Raw genomic sequence first — 22,812 nt, 5'->3', positions numbered from 1 at the left:
TTAATTTAGTCAATTTTAGTATCACTTTACTTGAGGCTTTGCTGAAAATCTTTAGCTAAGAAACGGTCATTTCCCCAAAACTCATTTGGACAGTCATTTTCTTCAAAATCAACTGCAATCATTCTGAAGTGCTCCATCTCCACTGTTCTCGGTTAATTAAAATTCCATACCCTTTCTAACTCATTTAGTTCAGATAGTCCTTTTTCCTCCCTGCAGACATGTGCATTCTTGCACTTTGCTCTAATGCAGACTAGTATCTCTTCCAACTTTTATGCCAGCATTCATCTTCCATTTCTCCAGATCTTGGATTGTAAGAAGTTTCCTTTTATTAAGGGATTGTGAAAAAGGCAAGTATAGAGTTGGATTATAAACAAACTATAAATTATTGAATGGTAGAATGGGCTCAAGGGACTAAATGACCTCTTCAGTTTATTTTTCTTAATTCAGTCTGGCAATTTCCTTATCCCACCCATTTAAAGTTGGTTCAGATTTGGCACTCTGGCCTCTCCCACCTCCTTCCCATTCGCTCTTCATACCGCAGCACTGCTAAGGATTCCCACACTTTATTAAAACAGTTTCTAGTCCCAGCAAAAACACTCTGCTGGAGGAACTCTGAGCTGAGCAGCATCTGGGTGGGGGGGAGGAACTATCAACATTTCAAGTTGGTCATGCAGGGTTTACACCTGAAATGTCGACATTTCCAGACACAGACACGTACCTTGACCCACTGAGTTTGTCCAGCAGATTCTTCGTTGCTGCAGATTCCAGCATCTACAGCCTCGTGTCTCCACATTTGCTCCCCAAACTCGTTTGCTATATTCTGCCTTTCCTCTCCCCTCAAAATATCCTCTTTTTTTTTCCTCTACACCTGCTTTTGCTAACAGAATTCTAATGAATTCAGATTTCTATAAATTCCAGAAACTGCATACTGCGGCTGTTAACATTTGTTCATGTAAACATTCCTTTACGTCGTGTATAGTGGTTGGAATGGCCACTAAGCAATATCTGATAATAAATCCTGTTGATATGATTTTCACAGGCATAGAGTTTGCATATCTAAACATTGAATGTGTAAAGTTGGAACAAAAGGAAAAGCAAATGAATTCTTTGAAAGCTGTATGAAAAATAAGTTGCTGTTCTTAAAGTAGTTGTAATCAAAATGCCACTGATTATTGGTTTTCATAAGTTGTATTTCTAAATGATTTCAAAGTAAATATTGTTTATTAACTGTAACTTGTGTAATTGATCAAGACCTTACCGGATTTCATTGAGGAATTAGTGCATGATGCAAAGCATAGTGTCATTAACCTCGAGGATAACTATTCAAGGATAATTAAGCCAAGGATGACTACTATTAGGAAATATAAGCAGTCTGGTTACAGAAAAAGGAATTGTTTTACATTGGCTAGACACTTCACATTGTCTGCAAATTGAAATAGTTCCTATTTGTGCAAGCCATGTTATTTCACAATGTTACATTATGCTCTGCACTTTGTCAATGGAAGTTGAATCCAATTTCTGTCCCATCTCCATTGTAGGCACTCTTATCTTGAAAGTAACAGATATAGATGCATTAACAACATTGTAGTGTATATTCACTACCCCTTCCCAACTTGTGCATGTTCCCATTGTCTATGCAAACTGTTGAATACATTCTGGCTTTAGCGAATGAATATTGCAGGTTAACAATGAACTCTGTCAGCATCCTGAAAATCAAACACAATTTTACTTCAGGGAAAATGCTTACAAAGGTGAATGGGGTGGAGCTGGTGAGAGTTGAAGAAAAAAGTCCTGCATGCATTTATATTGCATCCCATAACCTTAATATAAAATTCTTAATTGGTTGCAATACTTAAGGAATTATCTCAGAAACGGCAATGGGTTGGATGGGCCTTTAATCCAGATTTTAGTGCTTTTAGTTAAAGAATGATTCAATGTGGGAGAACTCCTTGCACTTTAGGATCAATAATGTCACTGAACCATTTAAAGTAAGGTAGTCCCTGCATTTCTATGCCTTTTCTGAAGGATGAATGTTAATAGTATATTTAGAGCACATGTGATTTACTGATGAGGTGATTAAGGAAGCATTTTGTGCCATAGAGCATGGTTTATTGTGTTACTTTTTTCATAAATCAGGTTTCTTGCCTTAATCCTTTGAGGTCACCTGGACTCTTGTCCTCAGCAGTCCTATCAGTGTTTTTAAAATAATGAATCAATGTGGCTTACTTGTTAGAGAAGTTAATTAGTATGTTTTAATATTGGTGATAAGGGAGGAAAAAAGGACTAGAAAGGTGGTCTGTTTATTCACTGCTTATGAGGGGGTCTTTTTGTATTTGCCAATACCCCTGAACAAACTACTTTCTCTGGAGGAAGCATTGCATCCTTTTAACAGGAGGAATTGTTGTGCAGTTATTTCTTCACTTCAGAATGTGACAGTTCAGAATCCCAGTAGTTTTATCCCCAGATGTTGCTCCTCATTTTTCTGAGTTAGTCTCAGAATTTGGAGCTTTACAACAATTGTGCTTTTTAAACTTCCAGACAGATCAATATTTAAATTCACTCATGCTGCAGAGTAATGGGATTGAATTTGAGTATTTCCACACCTCCCTTGAACTAGCAAGTCTAGCTGCTTGTTGTTTTATCATAGGGGTAAATCTACAAATCCTTGCAGATCCTATATCATGAGAAGAAAAACAAGACACGGTGACCCCCTTCGTAGAGTGCCTGCTACGTCACTGATATGTCAGTCCTTGGCCGCCACCACTGCTGAGAGAAGTCCAAACACAAACTGGAGGAACAACACCTCATTTTCTGTCTTGGGACCTTACAGCCTACTGGCATGAACATTGAATTCTCCCACTTTAAGTAAACCACCACCCCCCCCCCCCCCCCCACCAACTTGCCTCTTTTTCTTCCCTTTCCTAGCTCATCTTTTTCCTCCTTGCCACTTTTTTCCTCTCCTCCCTCCTTCCACCCCCCCCCCCCCCCCAATGCTGCCTGCCTCCATACCTCTGACCCATCCTCCGGTAAATCTGCTCTCCCCGCCTCCCCAGAATCTGCCTCTCACTATCTCTTACCTGGATCTACCTATCACCACCTTGTGCCCATCCTGCCTCCCCTCTTTTGTCCACATATCACTCTTTCCCCCCCCCCCCCCCCCCCCCCAAAAATATATTGGGCTTTCCTTCTTTCTATCTTCAGTCCTAAAGGGTCATAATAGCTTTTGACAACTAATCACATGTTAGATACCATGTTACAGAAGGTTAACTAATGATTTAAATATATTTGGCTATATTGATATTAGAGAAATACCAAAATCTAATCACCTCACAGAACATTGACTATCTGCTTTTCTCCATGGATGCTGCCTAACCAGCTGAATTCCTCCATCTTTTTGATTTTTTTCCCCATCTAGATTCCAGCATCTGCAGTCCTTTGCTTCTCCTATATGTCATGCTGTTCCCTCTCCCTCTCCCTCTTCATTCTTCTGGTATTATACTACCATTCCATATGTATCAGTAAGTTTCTTATTCAAGGTCTTGGCTTGTCAATGCCTATGCTCGTGCATGAGGAGAAATTTATTTGAAAAGTGAATTACATTGGCACTTTCCCAACCAAGAAATTAAACCAATTGGGGCTCACTAGAGTTCCAGTTGACTTCGTTTTTTTATCCTCCATCAGAAAAGTTTGTAAATGGCCACCTGACAGCTTCTATCTCAGACTAGAAATCAAGCAATGAGTCTCGTCTAATGCTTCCCATTGTATGGGAGTGGACTATTCCTACTGGACTATTGAGTTGTAAATGAGTAGTATAATGGTATATGAATTGACATTTCCTAATGAGCTTTCATTATCATTTGTTGCAGGTTATTTTTAAGTACTAGTGAATAGATTATTAATTCCCACTTCTCAATGTCTGAAATGGGGAGCTGAGTGATTCTCTATTCTCAAGAATCAAAAAAATTTTTTAATTATATGGTACTGCAGAACTCCATTGAAGTGATCATGGCCCCAAATAATGCATGGCACCTGCAAGTTTTTTGTACATCTTCAACAGTCAGATAGTCAATGTTCTGTGAGGTGATTAGATTTTGGTATTTCTCTAACATCAATGTAGCCAAATATATTTAAATCATTAGTTAACCTCCTGTAACATGGTATCTAACGTGATTAGTTGTCAAAAGCTATTGTGCAGCTGTGTTTAATTTTTAGTTATTCTCTGGGTAAAGTAGCTGTTTTTTTTCTTGAACTTTAAGGTCTTGACAATTTTTGCAAAAATGTGGTGCATAGCATTAAACACTGCTCCAGCTGGGCCCTAGCAAGTGATTTCTAAACACCCTGCATTGATTTGGCTCTAACATTGGATCATCTTTGTAAGGTGGGTTGAGAAGCTGAAAACAAATGTGATTCATTCTAGCATGACCACAAGAATGGTGATGCAGTTAGGCAGTGAAGTTTATAAAGCAATTGCCATTTTAAATTGGAACTTGGGGTTTACATCAGGAAAAACTTAATAAGGAAATGTTTCCTTGAAGCATGACTGTAGGAAAAAGTTCAACAGCACAATCTCTTCCCTACTATCTTATTTCCACTGCAAGCACCTGACCCTAGTTCAGTCTTTCTGTTCCTTTGAATGCCATTGTCTTTCTCCCTTGATAACGTCAAGAAGCTCCTGTTTCTTTTACCCCATTCTTATAATTTAGGATTTGTTGGTAAGGCCTCTCTCCCCAAGCATGAACTTAATTTCACATGATCTATTTGGTTTCCTCTGACACTACTTGCCCTTCAGACGTAACTTTGATCCTGTCATCTTGTTTCCCTTATTTCCAATATGCCTCAAATGTTTACTTAACACTAAAATTATATTAGTTTCAGAACATTGAACATTCAGAACAGTTAGCTTCCTTGAAGTATCAATGCACATTCTAAGAGTTCAAAAGCAAGAAAGTGATGTAGTCTTTATAAATCACTTGTTTGGGCACAGATGGAGCTGCACTGTGCCCCACATTATTGAAAAAGGTGTCAAGACTTTAAAGCACATGGGGGGGAAAAAATGCTCTAGAACCTGATTAGGGGAGTTTAACTTTTTTGGAGAGATGGGGAAATTGAAGGACTTTCTTAAGAGTTCATGGGAGATTTGAGGTATTCCGAATTGTCTGATTTATCTAGTGACAATTTGTTTAAATTTACTGCTAAAAATATTTGAAGGAAGACTAGACTAATGTGCTGTGCTGGTACTGTTCTGCTGCAAAAAAAAGTTAATTTTAATGGCATTTATACCCTGGGTATAATATGCCTAATGACAATAAATTTGAACTTGAGACTTTTAAGGTAATTGTGATCTGGAATTCATTGCCTGAAAAGGTGGCAGTAGATTCAATAGCTATTGAAAGAAATCAGATTTGGAGGGGAGTATGTGTGCACATGTAGAGAAATGCCAAGGAATGGCCATGGAAATGATTGGTTAAAATATTCCCTTGTGGTGGCCCTGTAATTCTGCATAGCTCAGTAATGAAATCAAACACTAAGACACTCTTCTGTTAAAGCTCCCCACTATTACATCAATCTTGAGTTTAAATGTAACCATGCTATACAGTTACCTATAACTGTACCCTATGTTGCCAACCCCCTCCTCCTTTGACAGCTTCAGAACTTGATTTTTGCCAAGAGTTTCCTTCACTACTTGTGCTTGCCCTTCAAACCTAACCATAATCCAACTCCAGCTTCCTTCCAATTTCCAAATTCATCTTGTGCGTGAACAGGATTAGGCCCTTCAACGATTCAATTAGGTCATGGCAGATCTATGCTTCAAATCTGCTTTCTAAACAAATATTCCTTTCAGTCCTGAATTTCGTTTGTCCAGGTACCTGCAACCTTTGGAGAAACGTATAGCCTATTTCTCCCTTCATTTTAAAAAAAAATGCTTAATTCTTCCAAACCCCACTCCCTAATTGTAAGATGATCCTACCTTAAGATTTCTACATCTGATGAAATACTTCCTTTGTTTCACATTTTATTTTAAACACCCCAACTGAATTGTACCCTTAATCCTAATGAACTTGGTTCAATTATCAAACATTCCAGTGAATCTGCTGTGCTGTTTGAGGCCAATGTAGTTTTCCTTTTGGGTATTGTGCCCAAAACTGTAAATGTCACTTGGGACAGAAATTGATCAACCCTCCAACTGAATTGCATTATTGAGTCCCATGGAAAGTGCCAAAATTTCATTAGCCTTCCTGGTTACTCCTTGTACCTGTGAACTACTTTTGACATTTGAAACCTCAATCCTGAAATGCCTTCAAAATGCTGAAATCCATTTCCCATACCTCTACTAACGTTGTTATTCCTGGACAGAGCAAGAACAGAGCTTGCCTTCCACCTTGCCAGCATTCAATGGATCATCCTTTGCAATTTCTGCAAACTTCAAGGTTCCACCATGAGACATGTATTCCCTTCTCCCTTTTTAGCATTTTGAAGGGATCATCCCTTTTGTGACTCCCTGGTCTGCTCTCCTGTTCCTGCTACTTCTCCATTAAATAGCACTTTCCCATGCAACTGCAGGAGGTGCAACATCTGTCCATTCACTCTGCCCTATCAAACACAATCCATGCAGCCTTTCACTTGTACTACTTCCAATCTATTGTGCTGAATTCGGCGCTGATTATCTCACCTCATCCACATTGGCAAACCCAAACGCAGATTAGACGATTGTTTTGTGGAGCACCTGAGCTCAGTCTTCAGGGGTGACCCTCAGCTTGTGGTTGTCTAACACTTTAATTCTCCATCCCTCTCCCACTCTAACCTCTCTATCTGTGGCCTCCTACACTGTTACAATGAGGTCCAATACACGTTCAAAGAACAAACACCTCCTCTTTCAGCTGGACACTTTGCAGCCTGAAGGACTTGATATTGAATTCTCCACCTATGAATAACTTGCTCTTTCAGTTTATATAAGAAATAACCACTTTTGTCTGCCATCCTTCTCTCCCTTTCTCTTCTATATTCTGGCTTGCTGGGCATGCTCCAGTAAGCTGGACTGTGACTTTACACAGACTTTACAACATTAGCAGCACATTACACAGGAAAAGGAGATTAACTGCCTATTTTTTCTGCCTATTGGAGAAAATATCATTCCACCTATTGTTCCCACCAACTAGCACTCCCACCTCCCCCCAACCCCCATCTTCTCTGCTACCTGCACCAACTTATTTCTCTTTCTAGGTTTTGACAGGGTCCTAGACATGAAACAATATTTCTTTCCATAGATGCTACCTAAACAAACGAGTTATTCTAGCATTTTCTATTTGTATTTCAGATTTCTAGTATCTGCAGTTCTTAATTTTTCTCAAGTCCATTCTGAGTCTCTCCAGCCTGGTTTTTTCCTGAAATAGCCATAATCAAAATCATAAACGTAATTCCCTGCTTGTTATCATGATGTATTTTCTTTCTGTAATCTCAAGGCTTTGGCTTGTTGATCTAGTTTCAGCATGTTTTTCTATTGTCTTTTGTTTTCGTCATGATCAGTGAAACTGATATTTCTTCTGCAGTTAACTAACTAAAAGCTAACTATTGCTGGAGATAACCGAGACACAGATAAAACAAAACTTCATTTTCCCCAACCCCCTCCCTCTTGTCAACTTGTTGCTTCTCAGCAACATCAACCCAAATCATGGAGTCAGATTTCACTTCCACCATGATCATGCCCCACATCTTCTCCTCCATCCTTGCATTGTTTCTGTTCTATCAAAGGGTGTCCCTGATGTCCAGTCTCTCAATGGGCATCTCACCTGTATATCCCAGCCCTATCCACCATGTACATTTTTCATCTTCCAACTCTTCCTCCTACCAACAGTACCTTCCAATTAAAATTAATGCATGCTAACCCTCTATCTGTCTAGATTCTAAGTGGAATTCTCATTCTATTTTCATCTAAATCTCACTTTTTAAAACCCTTCTTAAAACTTGTCTTATTAAATATTGGGAAGACCATAACCCTTTGTACTTGCCTTCCAGTCACAAGCTGAGTTAGACTGTTGACGACCCAGTTGATGCCAAGTTACCCTTCCAGACTGTTTACTTTATCTGCTTGAATCGCTATATTACCCTATCTGTTCCTGATATTCTTAAACATGCCTTTGCCACAGTTGAGTCTGAAGGTATCTATGTTCTCTTAGCTAGCCTCCCACCCACTAATTTAAACCAACTCAGCTAAAACTCTGCCTTGTACTAATTCTCCCTGCATAATCATTCTTGTGCTTGCTGTTGGAGATTGAATAACCAGGAAACATAGCATATATGAAAATTTCATCCTAATGGCCTTGCTTCAATCTCATTTTGAAACTCTGAGCGAACTTCTAGTGTTTCCTCCCTTTGCTCAACTGTTTGTGGTTGTCTTGAGCCAGTGCAAGATCCTTCTGTAAACCAATCTGCCTTTCCATCTTTCCTACTAAGTCTCTTTTCATAACCAAGCTCCTCTGACCAAGCTGATGGTCAGTCCTCCTGATCTATCCTTTCCTTGGCCTGAAGAGGTAACCTGGATGGTATGCACGTGAAAGGCAGAATATAAATGTGAGTTGTTTTTTGGTCAGGAAATATGAATTCTGTCTTTAGAATTTTGTTTGAATCAATTACGACTACTAGGGCTTGCATCTCCTATCAAAATCCTTGATTTTGAAAAGTCAGGTTTTCTTACCTTGTGAAGATTTAGAGGCATTTATAAATCCACATTGTATTTTGAGACCTTTTATCACATAATGTGTTTGAATGTCCTTGGACTAGTAGCACTGACTTTTGGTCACTGATTTTACAAAGACTTCATCGCTGCTTTTATCCAGTTTCCTCTTTGTACTTTTAATTACTTAGTGTGTTTTTTGTATTTTGTCATAGGTAGTCTTGAGATCCTGTTTTCCTCTTTGCTTTATATTATGTTCACATGTCACCCCGGAAGGACAAAAGGAAAATATCTCTATTCAGTTTGCACACGTGAGCTGAGCTTCCCGTTGGCTTGTTGCTTTGTCTTACTCCACCTTTTCCCCTATCCTCATCCCAAATGCTATTCTATCAGGAAGCAACACCTGCTTGTGTGACTAAGGTAGAATGTAGCCCATCTTAACATTTGAATTCCACAACGAACTTTTATACAGCATGTTTTCCAGATTTTCATCATGCATCCCAAATTCCTTTTAGCAATTTCAGATAATACTATATTTACACATCCTTGACAGCACTTTCGCCCCTTTGTCATTTAATGTCCCCTGCCTTCCTTCATATAACTTATCCCTCTCCTCTGCTTTCTAACTTAAAACCTTTTCTCAACTATTTCAGATTTGAATGAAAAGTCATCAATCTAAAATATTAACAATTTCTCCAGAGTTGGCATTCATTTTCTTTTTCCCTTCAGAATTCCAGCATTTGATGCATATTGCATGCTTTGGTGGGAGGGGCTATATGTCTTTAATCTAAGAATTTTAGAAACACATCCTATGTGCCTAAGAAACTAAATGTTTCAATTTTTCTTTACTGAAAAGTTAAGCAACCTGTTTTAACCTATATCATTACTTTACTCTTTCCTGTTTTCTTTCAATTTTAGTCTTAAGGGTTACAACTGGCATTGTCTTGTGTTGATCCAAATCCCAGATGGTGTTGCATATGATCATTCTCTCATATCCCTATCCTTGCCCAAGATATTAATAAATCCAGGTGGAGATAAATGTGGTGTTGTGATCCATGAAGCAATTGTGAATTGTCTTTTAGTAACTCACTTCTAAACCACTAATTTTTTCCACAATTCGTACTTGGTTTATTGACACATTTCATTAGAATGGCCTACTTGTTCAGTACTTCCGTATATGGACCTAGAAATAACTGGATATTTTTCTCTAGAGCCTATAATGTCCCTGTGATCTAAACTTGGATGAAGTCAGGCTAAAACTTTTACCACTAGATCCATTTCATTGATCTGGTAACTTCTAATTCAGTTGACACTGTTTATATCTAATGCAACTGTATAACATAATTATATTTACATGGAAATGTAGTTTATGTAAATTGAATGTAAAAATATAGCAAATACACATTTTGAAATCATTACAATCAATGACAATTGCCCATAATTCTAGAATTGGAGAGCAAGGGTTACAAAATTTTTAGTTTCTCTTTGTCTAACTGCACCCTCTACAATGGGATCAAAATAAAGTGGTGTTCATCATCCATGACCCACATTTTCCCCTATACTTGCATTCAGTTACTATTGATGTCTCTCCACATGTCCTTTGCCTAATTTTCAAAATTACAATTTCACATGACAATTTTTAATATTTCAAGCCTTACAATGTATCTAGCCTTCCTTTCTTTTAAATGTAGGTTTGTTTCACAACTTTTACTGTTACTTCCATAAAACAAGTTTAATTTCCTCCCGTGTGGACTTTGCACATGTAGCATCAAACAGCTTCAACCAACCATAAGCTGCCACTTGGGTTTTCATAAATTAATACTAGACTGAAATATCCTATAAATGACTTTTCTTCCTTCAATAACCTTCTCTGGCAGTTGCTATAACCAAATTTTGCCCAGGATTCTTTCTTCACTGCACCACCCAATAGTCTGTTTTCCTGTTTCTTGGTTGCATTATGATGCTTGACAATGTCATCTGTAGAAACCATGCCAATTTCTAGCTATGTCACTTCCACTCTTCCTTGCCCTCAATTGTTCTCTTTCCAATCTAAACATTTTTCCTGATTTGATACAATGGCTTTGACAGTCCAATTTCTCTCTAGTGATTTGTCTCCATTCCCAGTTCTTCATACTAAAGTAAATTAGCAGCTTTCACTTCATTTGGCCTTATTTTCATCGTCCTCGTCAAAAAAGACTGCCCACGTCCACCCCAAGCTTTTGGCCAAACCTAATCTGTGATGGTCAGTATCCCAACGAAAGAATTTAGTATATTATTTAGAGCATCATTTAATTTCCCATGAACAATTGTTTTTATGCTAGTTAATTCACTTCCTGATTATTTTCTTTAATCATAATGTGCATCTTTTTCTTTTGCAGGTTATTTTCAAGGCCAAAGCCAAATATTCTCCTGAACTTAACAAATACAAGTGAGTAGCAAATGTATTTTGGAAATGGTTGCAGTAAAAATTGACTACATTTCCAAAGAGCACTTTTTCCACAAATTGATATTTTTGTCACTTCATGAATAGTTTAAATAGTCAAAAACATCTTAATTTTGTTGCAACTGTAGTTTTAAAATACTGAAAAGGATGTTTGACAGTGGTTGATTTGCAACATATCAGAGTAGTCTGTACCCAATATTCTCAACGAAGATTTCCAAGTGGGTGGTTATCAACAAAAAGCTTTATTCATTATGCACTCTTGTGACCCTGTTTACTAAATTCAGTTACTGAAATAGAATCTGTATGAAACGAAATGTACCTAGTATAAATTATATTTACTAAGGCTAACTCAAACTATTGATGTAAATACAATGAGCATTCTCTAACTAATTTTTCTTAATGATTTCAGGATACCATTACGACTCACATTCTTGTTTGTTAGTATTCTATTTCTGGTGGTGAATTTCACATGTGCAGTACTTGTCCAAGGAAATGTGCCAGAAAACCAGTTGAAATGGACTGTGTTTGCTCGAGTGCTCATCAATGACAGCCTTTTTGTGCTTTGTGCCATTTCATTAGCAGTGTGCATCTTCAAAATTGCGAAAATGTCATCTGCAAATGTTTATCTTGAGTCAAAGGTAAAGTATTATTTGTCCTTTTCAAACCTAAATGCATTTTTTAACATTTAAAATATTATGCTAGCATCTAATTGTCCGTGTCCCAGTGTAGACATTTTTTAATTGGAAACTGACATTTTTAGTCAGATTGCTTTACATATTTCTACCTTGTACCTTCAGCTTTGATTTGAAATCTACATTTTCAAGGATGGCCAAATACTCCTGGGATCCATTAAACAGCAGAAATTTCAAAGCCAATTTTCATTATTCCAGCTGTGGATTTCAACAGACTAAGGCTTCACTACTTGAATGGAAGGTGGCATTCCCCATACTATCAGTCTTGGGAGAACCTTGGTGCAGGCCACAAGTAAACAGCATCATTTGGTATCCTGGTTAATAAGATTTTAATTTTTGGCTTATTATAGAAATTGTACAATGGTGTTCAATGTCAAATTCTATTCTTTGATTACTGATAATTGTACTCTGACCACTATGCTACCCTATTGCACAATACCAGAAAGTTACAATAAAGGCAAATGCTGGAAATACTCAACAGGTTGGGCAGCATCTGTGGAGAAAGTGTTAACATTTTGGATCATTGACCTTCCATCTCGACTGGGAAAAGTTAGGAAACAAGCATGCTTTAAGTTGGAGGTGGGAGGGTGGTAGTGGAGAGAAAACAAATGTCTGTAGTAGGATAAAGACAGACTGATACAGTTGCTGGTGTAGGTAATATAATGCAAATGATCTGTCTGAAGGAGGTGAAAATAAAAGATGAATGAGGATTGTAGGGTTTTAAATGTGACTGAGGTGCAGAGCACGATGTTGACTGGACATCTTTGGGGGGGGAAGAGAGTGCTGGAAATAACCAGACTAGGCAGCTTCTGTGGAGAGAGGAAAAACTGAAATGTTGATCTTGCATTATAACTGGTCAGATACCCAATGTTGATTCCTGAGGGCTGTAGCATACCTAATAAGAAAATGAGGTGCTGTTCCTTGAGCTTGCATTGGAACTGTGCACAAGAGGCTAAAGACTCGAGGTCAGAGTGGGTTGAGGAATTAAGTGAAAGGTTGCTTGGAGTTGGCTTGAACAAAGGTGTTAATTGAAGCAGTCACCCACCTGCACTTGTTTCTTCCATTGCAGGGCATGACCACATTGTGTGCATTGAATCCAGTACATTGAAGAGGTACCAGTGAATTGCCTGACATCAGGTGGAATGGGCAATTAGTGATTAAAATTGTATTTCTCCATCCCATTCCCCTCTGGCCTCTTGCATTTCCAATGTAAGGTCGAGGACTGCATTTCATCTTTTTTCTAGGTGTATTCCAGCTCTCGGTGTTCAACAATTTTAGAATAACCAGCATTTCCTGTTTTGTCAGAACTGGCCGTACTGATGGAAGGCCATCATTCCATAATGTTAATCTAATTTTTCTCTCCACTGATACTACCTGGCCTGGGTATTTCCGGTATGTCTTTTTTTCACTTCAGACTTCTAGCTGATGCAGTGAGCAGCACTTTTTAATCCCCTCTACTATAACTTCAGACATTTACAATTAAAAGCCTTTACCACTCTCAGTTGGCATCACAACCTTTTGCATCATGGATTCTTGGTCTCCACCCTATTGCAGAGATTACCTTTTACCTTGGAGACATGAGACTGCAGATGTTGGAATCTGCAGTAACAAACAATCTGCTGAAGGAACTCAAGTGGGTTGAGCAGCATCTGTGGGAGGAAAGGAATTGTTGACATTTTGGGTTGAAATCCTGCAAAACCCAAAGCACTGGCAATTTCTTTCCTCAGATGCTGCTTGACTTGAGTTCCTCCAGCAGATTGTTCATTACCTTTTACCTTTTCTCCCCACCTGCTTCAACTTAATGCCAACTTGCTTCCTGGCTTTGCCTAGTTTTAGTGAAAGGTCATCGACCTGAAATGTTAATTCCCTTTCTCTTCATAGTTACTGCCTGACCAGCTGCGTAGTTCCAACATTTTGTTTTATCAGATTTCCAACATCTGTAGTTTTGCTTTAAATTACCTGGAAGCTGCAGTGGATGAACATTGAGAAATATCTCTTGAATCCCTGATTGATTAACATACTTTTTCTTCAGGGAACATCTGTTTGTCAGGCCATGATTGTGGGTGCTGCAGTGATCCTACTTTATATCTCCAGGGCTTCCTATAACCTGGTGGTTGTTTTCATGGCCCCAGAGGATAGGCCCAGTTCGTTCAACTATGGCTGGTACAATGTGTCTGATCAGGTAAATGTTTTGAGGTAATTTTCTGCTTAAAATGAAAACTCAACAGCTGTGTGGTTTTTTGAAACTTGTTTGTGTGAGGAGTGATTTCACTGTTAACTTGTATTTTCACTGAATAACTTTAAAATGATAGTAATTTAGGAAGCATAGTGTATCACAGACTTGGAAGATGCTGGAAATGCTCCAGATTCCAGCATTTGCTCTCTTGAGTTGCTGGAAATGTTCAACAGGTCAAACTGCATCAGTGGGAATAGAAACAGTCAAAGTTTTGAGTCAAAAACCCTTCGTTAGAACTGAAAAGGAGACAAGAAGCTTGTAAAACTGGAGGGAGGGTGGGAGAGGGGAATGTCTAAGTTAAATCCAGAGTGATCATGGGGATAAGTTATAAACAAGGTTATCTGGCCAATGATTGAATGGGAGCAGTTAGGTGGTGAGAACGTGGACAAAAGAATGTGGGAGTTGCAAAATAGAGCAGAAGGACAAGCCCATCAGGTCAGGCTGAGCATGTCCTATACTCCAGACAGAAGAGGGAAGAAAGAAGCTGAGCTAATATTACAAATGGATGACTGATACAGACTGAGAAATTAAGTTAACTGAAGTTGCAGAATTCAATACTGAGTCCAGAAGGCTACAATGTGTGCAGGTGGAAAATGAGGTGCTGTACATCAAGCTTGTGTTGTGCCTCACTGTAACAGTACAGGAGGCCATGGACTGATGGGTCAGATGAAATCTTCAACTTGAAACATTGACTGTTTCTCTACCCACAGATGCAGTCTGATCTAAGTATTTGCAGCACTGTCTTCGATTTCCAGCATCTGCAGATTTTTGTGAACAGCAGACTATTTTGTTGACACTCAAGTTATTCAGAGTATTAATTGAGGTTAATTACCAACTGGAGGTACTGTGCAAGATTTGATGAATTAAGGTGAAATCAATTGAAACGAGGTGGTTGTTTTGTAAGTTAAGCCATTTCCGTACAATGAAATTTCAGATTTGAACAATATCTACAATAATTGAGGTCCTTTCATTGAAATTGTGCCACTTTACCCTGTTGCAAAACTGGCAGATTAAAATGTCCATTTTATTTTCAATTGGCTTTTCTGGATTTCCCCTTAAATGTTGCATTTGAATCATTTCCAATTGTACTAAACTGCACTGTTTACTTTACAGGCTGATGTTGAAAAAGTCAGTGACCAAGCATATCTGGCATTTGGAATTATTCTTTTCCTTTGGGAGCTCTTGCCTACAAGTTTGGTGGTGTTTTTTTTCAGGGTACAGAGACCAAATCAAAATCTGGTATGAAATTGTTTTAAAAGATCCCCTTGTGTGACAAGTTTTTCCCATTGACCTACCATATGCTTCAAGCATTTTTTAAATCTCTCGTGTAATACTAACACTTAATGCTTTCCCATCTTGTGAATGTATTAAGGATGGAGGTAGGAAGAAAAATGAGTAGACCATTCAGCTCACCAAGCCTTTTCTGCCATTCAAGGCTGATTTTTTTTTTGCACATTTTTTCTATAATCCTTTTATATGCTTGCCCAACAGAAATCTATCAACTCAATCTTACAGAACTCCAGCTGACCCAGTATCAAGACCTACTATTAATCACTTTCAAGACTCAGAAGTTGGCTCAGAATGGAGCACTGTACTAAAGCATCACTTCCTTTTGATTGCAGACCACCCCTCCCCACCCCCTGATCTCAAATGGCAGAGCACTAGTTTTTGGTGTCACCAAACATTTGAGTCACTTAGCTTCTTCTCGGGTCTCATTCTCAATTTTAAGTGTTTCTCTAATTCATAACTGGTGACCTTGCACCATCACACTTTGCCCTTCATACATTTTGAATTCATCAATATATCTATGCCTTGTAACCTTTTTCACTACACCCACAAAACTTACTGCATCACCTAACTTATGGAGAAAACTTCCTCTGTGCAAGTCACTAGGATGTACATTACAAAGAAGTTGAACTCCCAGTGCAGGTTCCTGGGGAACACAAATTCACACTGTAATACAGGGAATATTTTCCCCCTTGTCTCTTGCCTATTATTTTTGATCATAATGTAAGGTAATATCCAGTCCTCTACTTAATAAAATCTCATGTGGAATGGTGTCAAATGTCTTGTAGAAATCCTTGTAAACAACATTTCACAGATTGTCTCTGACAGTGCATAGATTTTCAACAATACAGGTAATTCTGTTGCCATGGCTTGCCTATTACTAATCCATGCTGACTTCTGTTCATTTATCCTGTTTGTACTTGGCCACACTTCTGACCTATCCCAGTAATTTCCAAATCAAACAATCAGTATGCCTTTATCTGGCCTTGCCCTTGGAATATTCCAGGCCAATAGTACAATCCCTGAATACAGAAAACCATAGAACCATACAGCACAAAACAGGCCCTTCGGCCCACCGTGTCATGCCGTCCATCAGACCACCCTCACACTACCTAACCCCTTCCTCCTGCATATCCCTCTATCTCACGTTCCTCCATATGCCTATCCAACAAGCTCTTGAACCTGTTCAATGTATCTGCCTCCACCACCACCCCAGGCAGTGCATTCCATGCACCAACCACTCTTTAGGTGGAAAAACCTCCCTCTGACATCTCCCCTGAACCTCCCACCCATAACCTTAAAGCCATGACCTCTCGTCTTGAGCATTGGTGCCCTGGGAAGGAGGCGCTGACTGTCTACTCTATCTATTCCTCTCAATATTTTATATACCTCTATCATGTCTCCTCTCATTCCTCCTCCTTTCCAGTGAATAAAGCCCTAGCACCTTAAGCCTCTCCTCATATTCAATACCCTCCAATCCAGGCAGCATCCTGGTAAATCTCCTCTGCACCCTCTCCAATGCCTCCACATCCTTCCTATAATGAGGCGACCAGAACTGAACACAGTACTCTAAATGTGGCCTAACTAGAGTTTTGTAAAGCTGCATCATAACCTCGCGGCTCTTAAACTCAATCCCACGATTTATGAAAGCCAACATCCCATTGGCTTTCTTAACTGCTCTTTCCACCTGTGAGGCAACTTTCAACGAACTGTGAATATGAACCCCCAGATCCCTCTGCTCCTCCACACTGCCAAGTACCTTGCTGTTTACCCTGTACTCTGCCCTGGAGTTTGTCCTTCCAAAGTGTACCACCTCACACTTCTCTGGATTGAACTCCATCTGCCACTTGTCAGCCCAGCTCTGCATCCTATCAATATCCCTCTGTAAGCTCCAACAGCCCTCCACACTATCCACAACACCGCCTATCTTAGTGTCGTCTGCAAACTTACTAACCCAGCCCCCCACCCCCTCATCCAAGTCATCTATAAATATCACAAAAAGTAAAGGTCCCAGAACCAATCCCTGCGGGACACCACTAGTCACTGCCTTCCAATCCGAGGGCACTCCTTCCACCACAACCCTCTGCTTTCTACATGCAAGCCAATTTCTAATCCACACAGCCAAGCTTCCTTGGATCCCTCGGCCTCTGACCTTCTGAAGAAGCCTACCATGAGGAACCTTATCAAATGCCTTACTAAAATCCATGTAAACCACATCCACCACACTGCCCTCATCAATCTTCCTGGTCACCTCCTCAAAGAACTCTATCAGGCTTGAGGCAAGATCTTCCCTTCACAAAGCCATGCTGGCTGTCCCTAATCAGTCCATGATTCTCAAGGTGTTCATAAATCCTATCCCTTAGAATCCTTTCTAACAGCTTACAGACGTGAGACTCACCGGTCTATAATTCCCTGGCCTATCCCTATTACCTTTTTTGAACAAGGGGACCACATTCACAATCCTCCAATCCTCCGGCACCACCCCCATAGACAACGAGGACTCAAAGATCCTTACCAGTGGTTCAGCAATCTCCTCCCTAGCCTCTCGAAGCAGCCTGGGGAAAATCCTGTCAGGCCCCGGAGATTTATCTGTCTTAATATTATTTAACAACTTCAACACATCCTCTCTTGATATCAACAACCTCAAGAACATTACCCCTACCAGCACTCCCTTCCGCATCATCAAGACCCCTCTCCCTGGTGAATACCGAAGAGAAGTACTCATTGAGAACTTCTCCCACTTCCGCTACCTCCAGGCAAATTCTCCCACCTTTGTCCTTAATCGGACCTACCTTCACCCTAGCCATCCTCCTATCCTTCACCTACTTGAAAAAGGCCTTGGGATTTTCCTTAACCCTCCTCGCCAAAGCCTTTTTTCATGTCCCCTTCTAGCTCTCCTCAGTCCTTTCTTAAGTTCCTTCCTCGCTACCCTATATTCCTCACGGGCCCTGTCTGAACCTTGCTGCTTATACCTCACGTATGTTACCTCCTTCTCCCTAACAAGTCGTTCCACCTCTCTCGTCACCCACGGTTCCTTCACCCTGCCATTCCTTCTCTGCCTCACCGGGACATATTTATCCCTAACATCCTGCATAAGATCCTTGAATATCGACCACATCCCCATGGTACATTTTCCTTCAAAAAGGACATCCCAATTTACACTCCCAAGTTCTCTCCTTATAGCCTCGTAGTTAGCCCTTCCCCAATTGAAAAACCTCTTGTCCTCTCTGCACCTGTCCCTGTCCATGACAATTTTGGGATCCATGAAAACTTGGGATTTGACTTTCATTGCCAATCTTTTTGCCCCTTAATTGCATCCACTGAATTCTTCCCACTCTTTTCCTCCCTCCCGCCCCTGCCCCCGCCAATAACCTTGGCTCTTTCTAGTTTCTTTTGCAACTAGTATGTTGTTCTGCCACTGGGGGGGGGGGGGGGAAAGACATGTAAATCTATTATTTCCTTGTTATCCATTACATTATTTTCTCCATCTGCCATAAGTGTGCTTGCATTCTCCTTCACCACTTTTTCAGACATAGAGTACAGAAACAGCCCTTTGGCCCATGTTTGTGCCAACCACAATGCCAATCCTATCTCCCTGTACATATCCCAATATCCCTCCATCCCCCTTGCCTGTTCATGTGCCTGTCTAAATGCCTCAAACATTGCTATTGTGTCTTCTACAACCTCACTTGACAGTACATTCCAGGCACCTTCCACACGATTTAAAAGAAGCTTGCCACATAAATCTTTAAACTTTCCCCCTCATATTAAAGAAATGCCCTCTGGTATTTGAGGTTTCCACCCTGGGGGGGGAGGAAAAAGACTTTAATTCTCTACCCCTTCTATGCTACTCATAATTTAATATAATTCTGTTAGGTCACCTCTCAGACTCCAACTCTCCAGAGGAAACAGTCCAAGTTTGTCCAACTTCTCATAGCGAATACTCTAATCCAAGCAACATCCCAGTGAATCTCTTCACTCTCCAAAGCCTCCATCCTTCCTGTAATGCAGAGACCAGAACAGCACACAATACTCCAAATGTGGCCTAACTAAAGATTTGTACAGCTGCACTTCTTGTACTCTTCACCCCTACTGATTTGAAGGCAAGTATGCCATAAGCTGCCTTTACCATTATCTACTTTTTTGCCACTTTCTGGGAGCTATGGACTTGCACACCAAGATCCCTTTTGTATATCAATGCTCCTCAAGGTCCTGCCGTTCACTGTATACTTTCCTCTTGCATTTGACCTCCCAAAGTTCAACACCTCACACTGGTCCAGATTAAATTCCATCTGCTTTTTCTCTGCCCACATTTCCAGCTGGTCTGTATCCTGCTGAACCTTTTTTACTTCCTCACTATCCACAACTCTACCAATTTTTGTTGTCTGCAAACTTGCTAATCAGCCCACCTGCACTTTCATGCAAATCATTTGTATCTCAAATGAGGACCTAGCACTGATCCTTGCAGAACACAACTGGTCACAGACCTCCAGTCAGAATAACACCTCTCCATCTTCAATGGCCAAACTAATTTTGAATTCCATCTACCAGTTCTCTGAATCCTATGTGCTTTAATCTTCTGGCTCAGCCTACCATGAGGGACCTTGTTGAATGCTTGAAGTCCATGTATACAACACCCTACCCTCATTAATCATCCTCGTCACCTCTTCAAAAACAAAACTATCAAATTTGTAAGAGATGACCTCCCACACAAAGCCTTGCTGACTATCCCTAATCTATGCTTTTCCAAATGTGAGTAGATTCTATCCCTAAGAATCTTCAAGAATTTCCCTATCACTGATGCAAGGCCTTTAATTTCCTGACTTCTCTCTATTGCCCTTAAAGAGGAACAACATTGACTATTCCCCAGTTGTCTGGGACCTTGCCTGTGGCTGAAGAGGATACAAACAACTGTCAAGATTCCAGCAATCTCCTCTCTTGCTGCTCTCAATAACTTGGGATAGATCTCATCACCTTGATGCTCATAAGGAGCCCCAACCCCTTCTCGATGTTAACATGCCCTAGAGTACCAGCATACCTCTCCCTAATCTCAGCATTCCATATCCTTGGTGAATACTGATAAAGTTCCCATTTAGTATCTTGCCCACTTCACCTGGGTCCAGGCATAAATTCCCTCCTTTGTCCTTGAGCGCTCCTGCCTTCTCTAGTTACCCTTTTTTAATGTATGTATAAAATGACTCTTTAATCCTACTCACCAAGGATGTTTGTAGCCCTCCTGATTCCTTGTTTAAGTTCTCTCCTTTTTGTAATACTCAAGGGCCCTTTCTGATATCAGCTTCCTAAAACTTGCATGTGTTTGTTTTCTTTTTGACTAAATTTGCAACATCTCTTCATGCCAAGATTCTTAAATCTTGACATCCTTGTCTGTCTTCCTCATGGGAATATGTTGGTCTTGTTAAAAGGCCAGCTGGTCAGAATTCAACTCCCATATGTCAGATATGGGCTTGTCCAATAACTGCTCCCAATCTACTCTCCCCAGCTACTGCCTAATACTGTTGTAATTAGCCTTCCCCAAGTTTAGTACTTCCCCTTGAGGTCTAGTCTTATCGTTATCCATTGAAATGCTCTCCCACTGAAACTCCAATCACCTAGCCAGGCTCATTTCCCAGTCCAAGGTCTGGTGTGACACTTTCTGAAGTTGGATTATCTACATACTGTATCAAAAAATCCTCCCTCCTGGATGTGCCTAACAAATTCTACCTCTGGCACTAAGGAACTCATAATTATATTGGGAAATTTAAAGTTGCCCATGACAACAACTCTCTTGCTTTTGCATCTTTCCATAATCTGCCTACATATCTGTTCCTCTATCTCCCTCTGGCTACTGGGAGGCCTATAGTATAAACTCCATTGTAATTGCACCATTCTTATTCCTGAGCTCACCCATATTGCCTCACTAAATGACCCCTCCAGGTTGTCCTTTCTCAATGCTACTGACATTCTCCCTGATCAGTATTGCAGCTCCCCCACCTCTTTGCACTCCTCTCATGTCTGAAACATCTGAATCCTGGAACAGTGACCTGTCAATCCTGCCCTTGTCCCAACCAAGCTTCTGCAATGGCTACAACATCATAGTTCCATGTACTAGTTCAGGCTCTAAATTCATCTACCTTACCTGTAATTTTACTGTTGGCCTTGGATATCTCTTATCATTTTCATTAATGTTTGTCTGTATCTCATTCCTTTTCTACTTCATCTTTCGTTGATTGATCTTTGTGTGCTGAGCTTTGTTCGGATTTGTCAGAATTCCTTTTGATTTGATACTACTATATAAGATTATTTTTGAGCAGTAGGAGACCATGCTATCCCTTGAGCCTGATGTAGACCAGTAAGAATGTGTTCAGTTCACTTTCCCAGCAAATCACCCTGCTCCCTTTTTGGTTTGTTAGGACAACCCACTGCCCTCTGGGAGGTTGTACCACTGTCAGCAAATGAGCTCATGCTATTGGACTTTGTGGGTGGGGCATGCAAGTGGGAAAAAGAGGCTTGTTTTAAAAGTAATTGAAATGGCATACTATTAGTGATAGTCATCAAGTAATATAGCATGGATACAGGCCCTTCAGCCTAACCAGTCTATGCTGACCACAGTGCCCACCCAACTAGTCCCATTGCCTGCACTCAGCCCATATCCCTCCAAACCCTGCCCCCGCATGTACCTATCCAAGTGCTGCTTAAATAATGGTACTATTGTACCTGCCTCAACCACTTCCTCTGGCAGCTCATTCCATATACTCTGTACCCTCTGCATGGAAAAAGTTGCCCCCTTAGGTCCCCATTAAATCCTTCCCCTCTAAATCTATGCCTCCTAGTTTTGGACTCCCCTACTCTTGGGGTTGGGTGGGAGGAGAAGGAGGGAGACTGTTACCATCCACCTTATCTATGCCTCTCATAATTTTAAACACTTCTACAAGGTTGCCCCTCATTCTACTTGCCAAGGAATAAAGACCTAAGCTGACCAACCTCCCCCTATAACTCAGGCCTTCTAGTCCTAGCAACGTCATCCTTGTAAATCTCCTCTGCACTAACCTTCCAGACTAGCTTACCATGTGGGACCTTGTCGAAGGCCTTGCTAAAGTCCATATAGACATCATACACTGCCCTACCCTCATCTACCCTTTTTGGTTACCTTTTCAAAAAAAAACTCAGATTCGTCAAACATGACTTCCCACGTACAAAGCCATGCTGACTCCTCTTAATCAGATTTTGTCTATCCAAATGCTGCTAGATTCTGTCCCTCAGAATTCCCATTAGGAATTTCTCCACCACTGATTTCAGGCTGACCAGCCTGTAGTTCTCCGGCTTGTCCTTGCTACCCTTAAACAACTGAACAACATTAGCCACCTTCCAGTCTTCAGGAACTTCACTAATGCTAATGATGAAGCAAATATCTCCAAGGGTCTCTGCAATTTCTTTTTTAGCCTCCCACAAGGTCCAAGGATGCACTCAGTCAAGCCTTGGGGAT

General features: G+C 40.3%; 1 protein-coding gene across 2 annotated transcripts in view; it reads left to right on the top strand.

Annotated features, from left to right (window-relative positions):
- The window catches only part of gpr137c (G protein-coupled receptor 137c), a 35,402-nt gene that overhangs the window by 3,735 nt on the left and 8,855 nt on the right, over window positions 1–22,812 (top strand). For both annotated transcript variants that reach the window (XM_052023013.1, XM_052023023.1), the window contains exons 2-5: window positions 11,050–11,099; window positions 11,524–11,752; window positions 13,839–13,988; window positions 15,156–15,281. In XM_052023013.1, the coding sequence (XP_051878973.1) occupies window positions 11,050–11,099; window positions 11,524–11,752; window positions 13,839–13,988; window positions 15,156–15,281 (555 nt within the window). The remainder of the gene's footprint in view (window positions 1–11,049; window positions 11,100–11,523; window positions 11,753–13,838; window positions 13,989–15,155; window positions 15,282–22,812) is intronic.

The sequence above is a fragment of the Pristis pectinata genome, chromosome 1 (assembly GCF_009764475.1).
Source record: "Pristis pectinata isolate sPriPec2 chromosome 1, sPriPec2.1.pri, whole genome shotgun sequence".
Classification (NCBI taxonomy): domain Eukaryota; kingdom Metazoa; phylum Chordata; class Chondrichthyes; order Rhinopristiformes; family Pristidae; genus Pristis; species Pristis pectinata.
The sequence above is the reverse complement of the archived record's forward strand: the minus strand, read 5'-3'. Positions and strand labels throughout refer to the sequence as shown.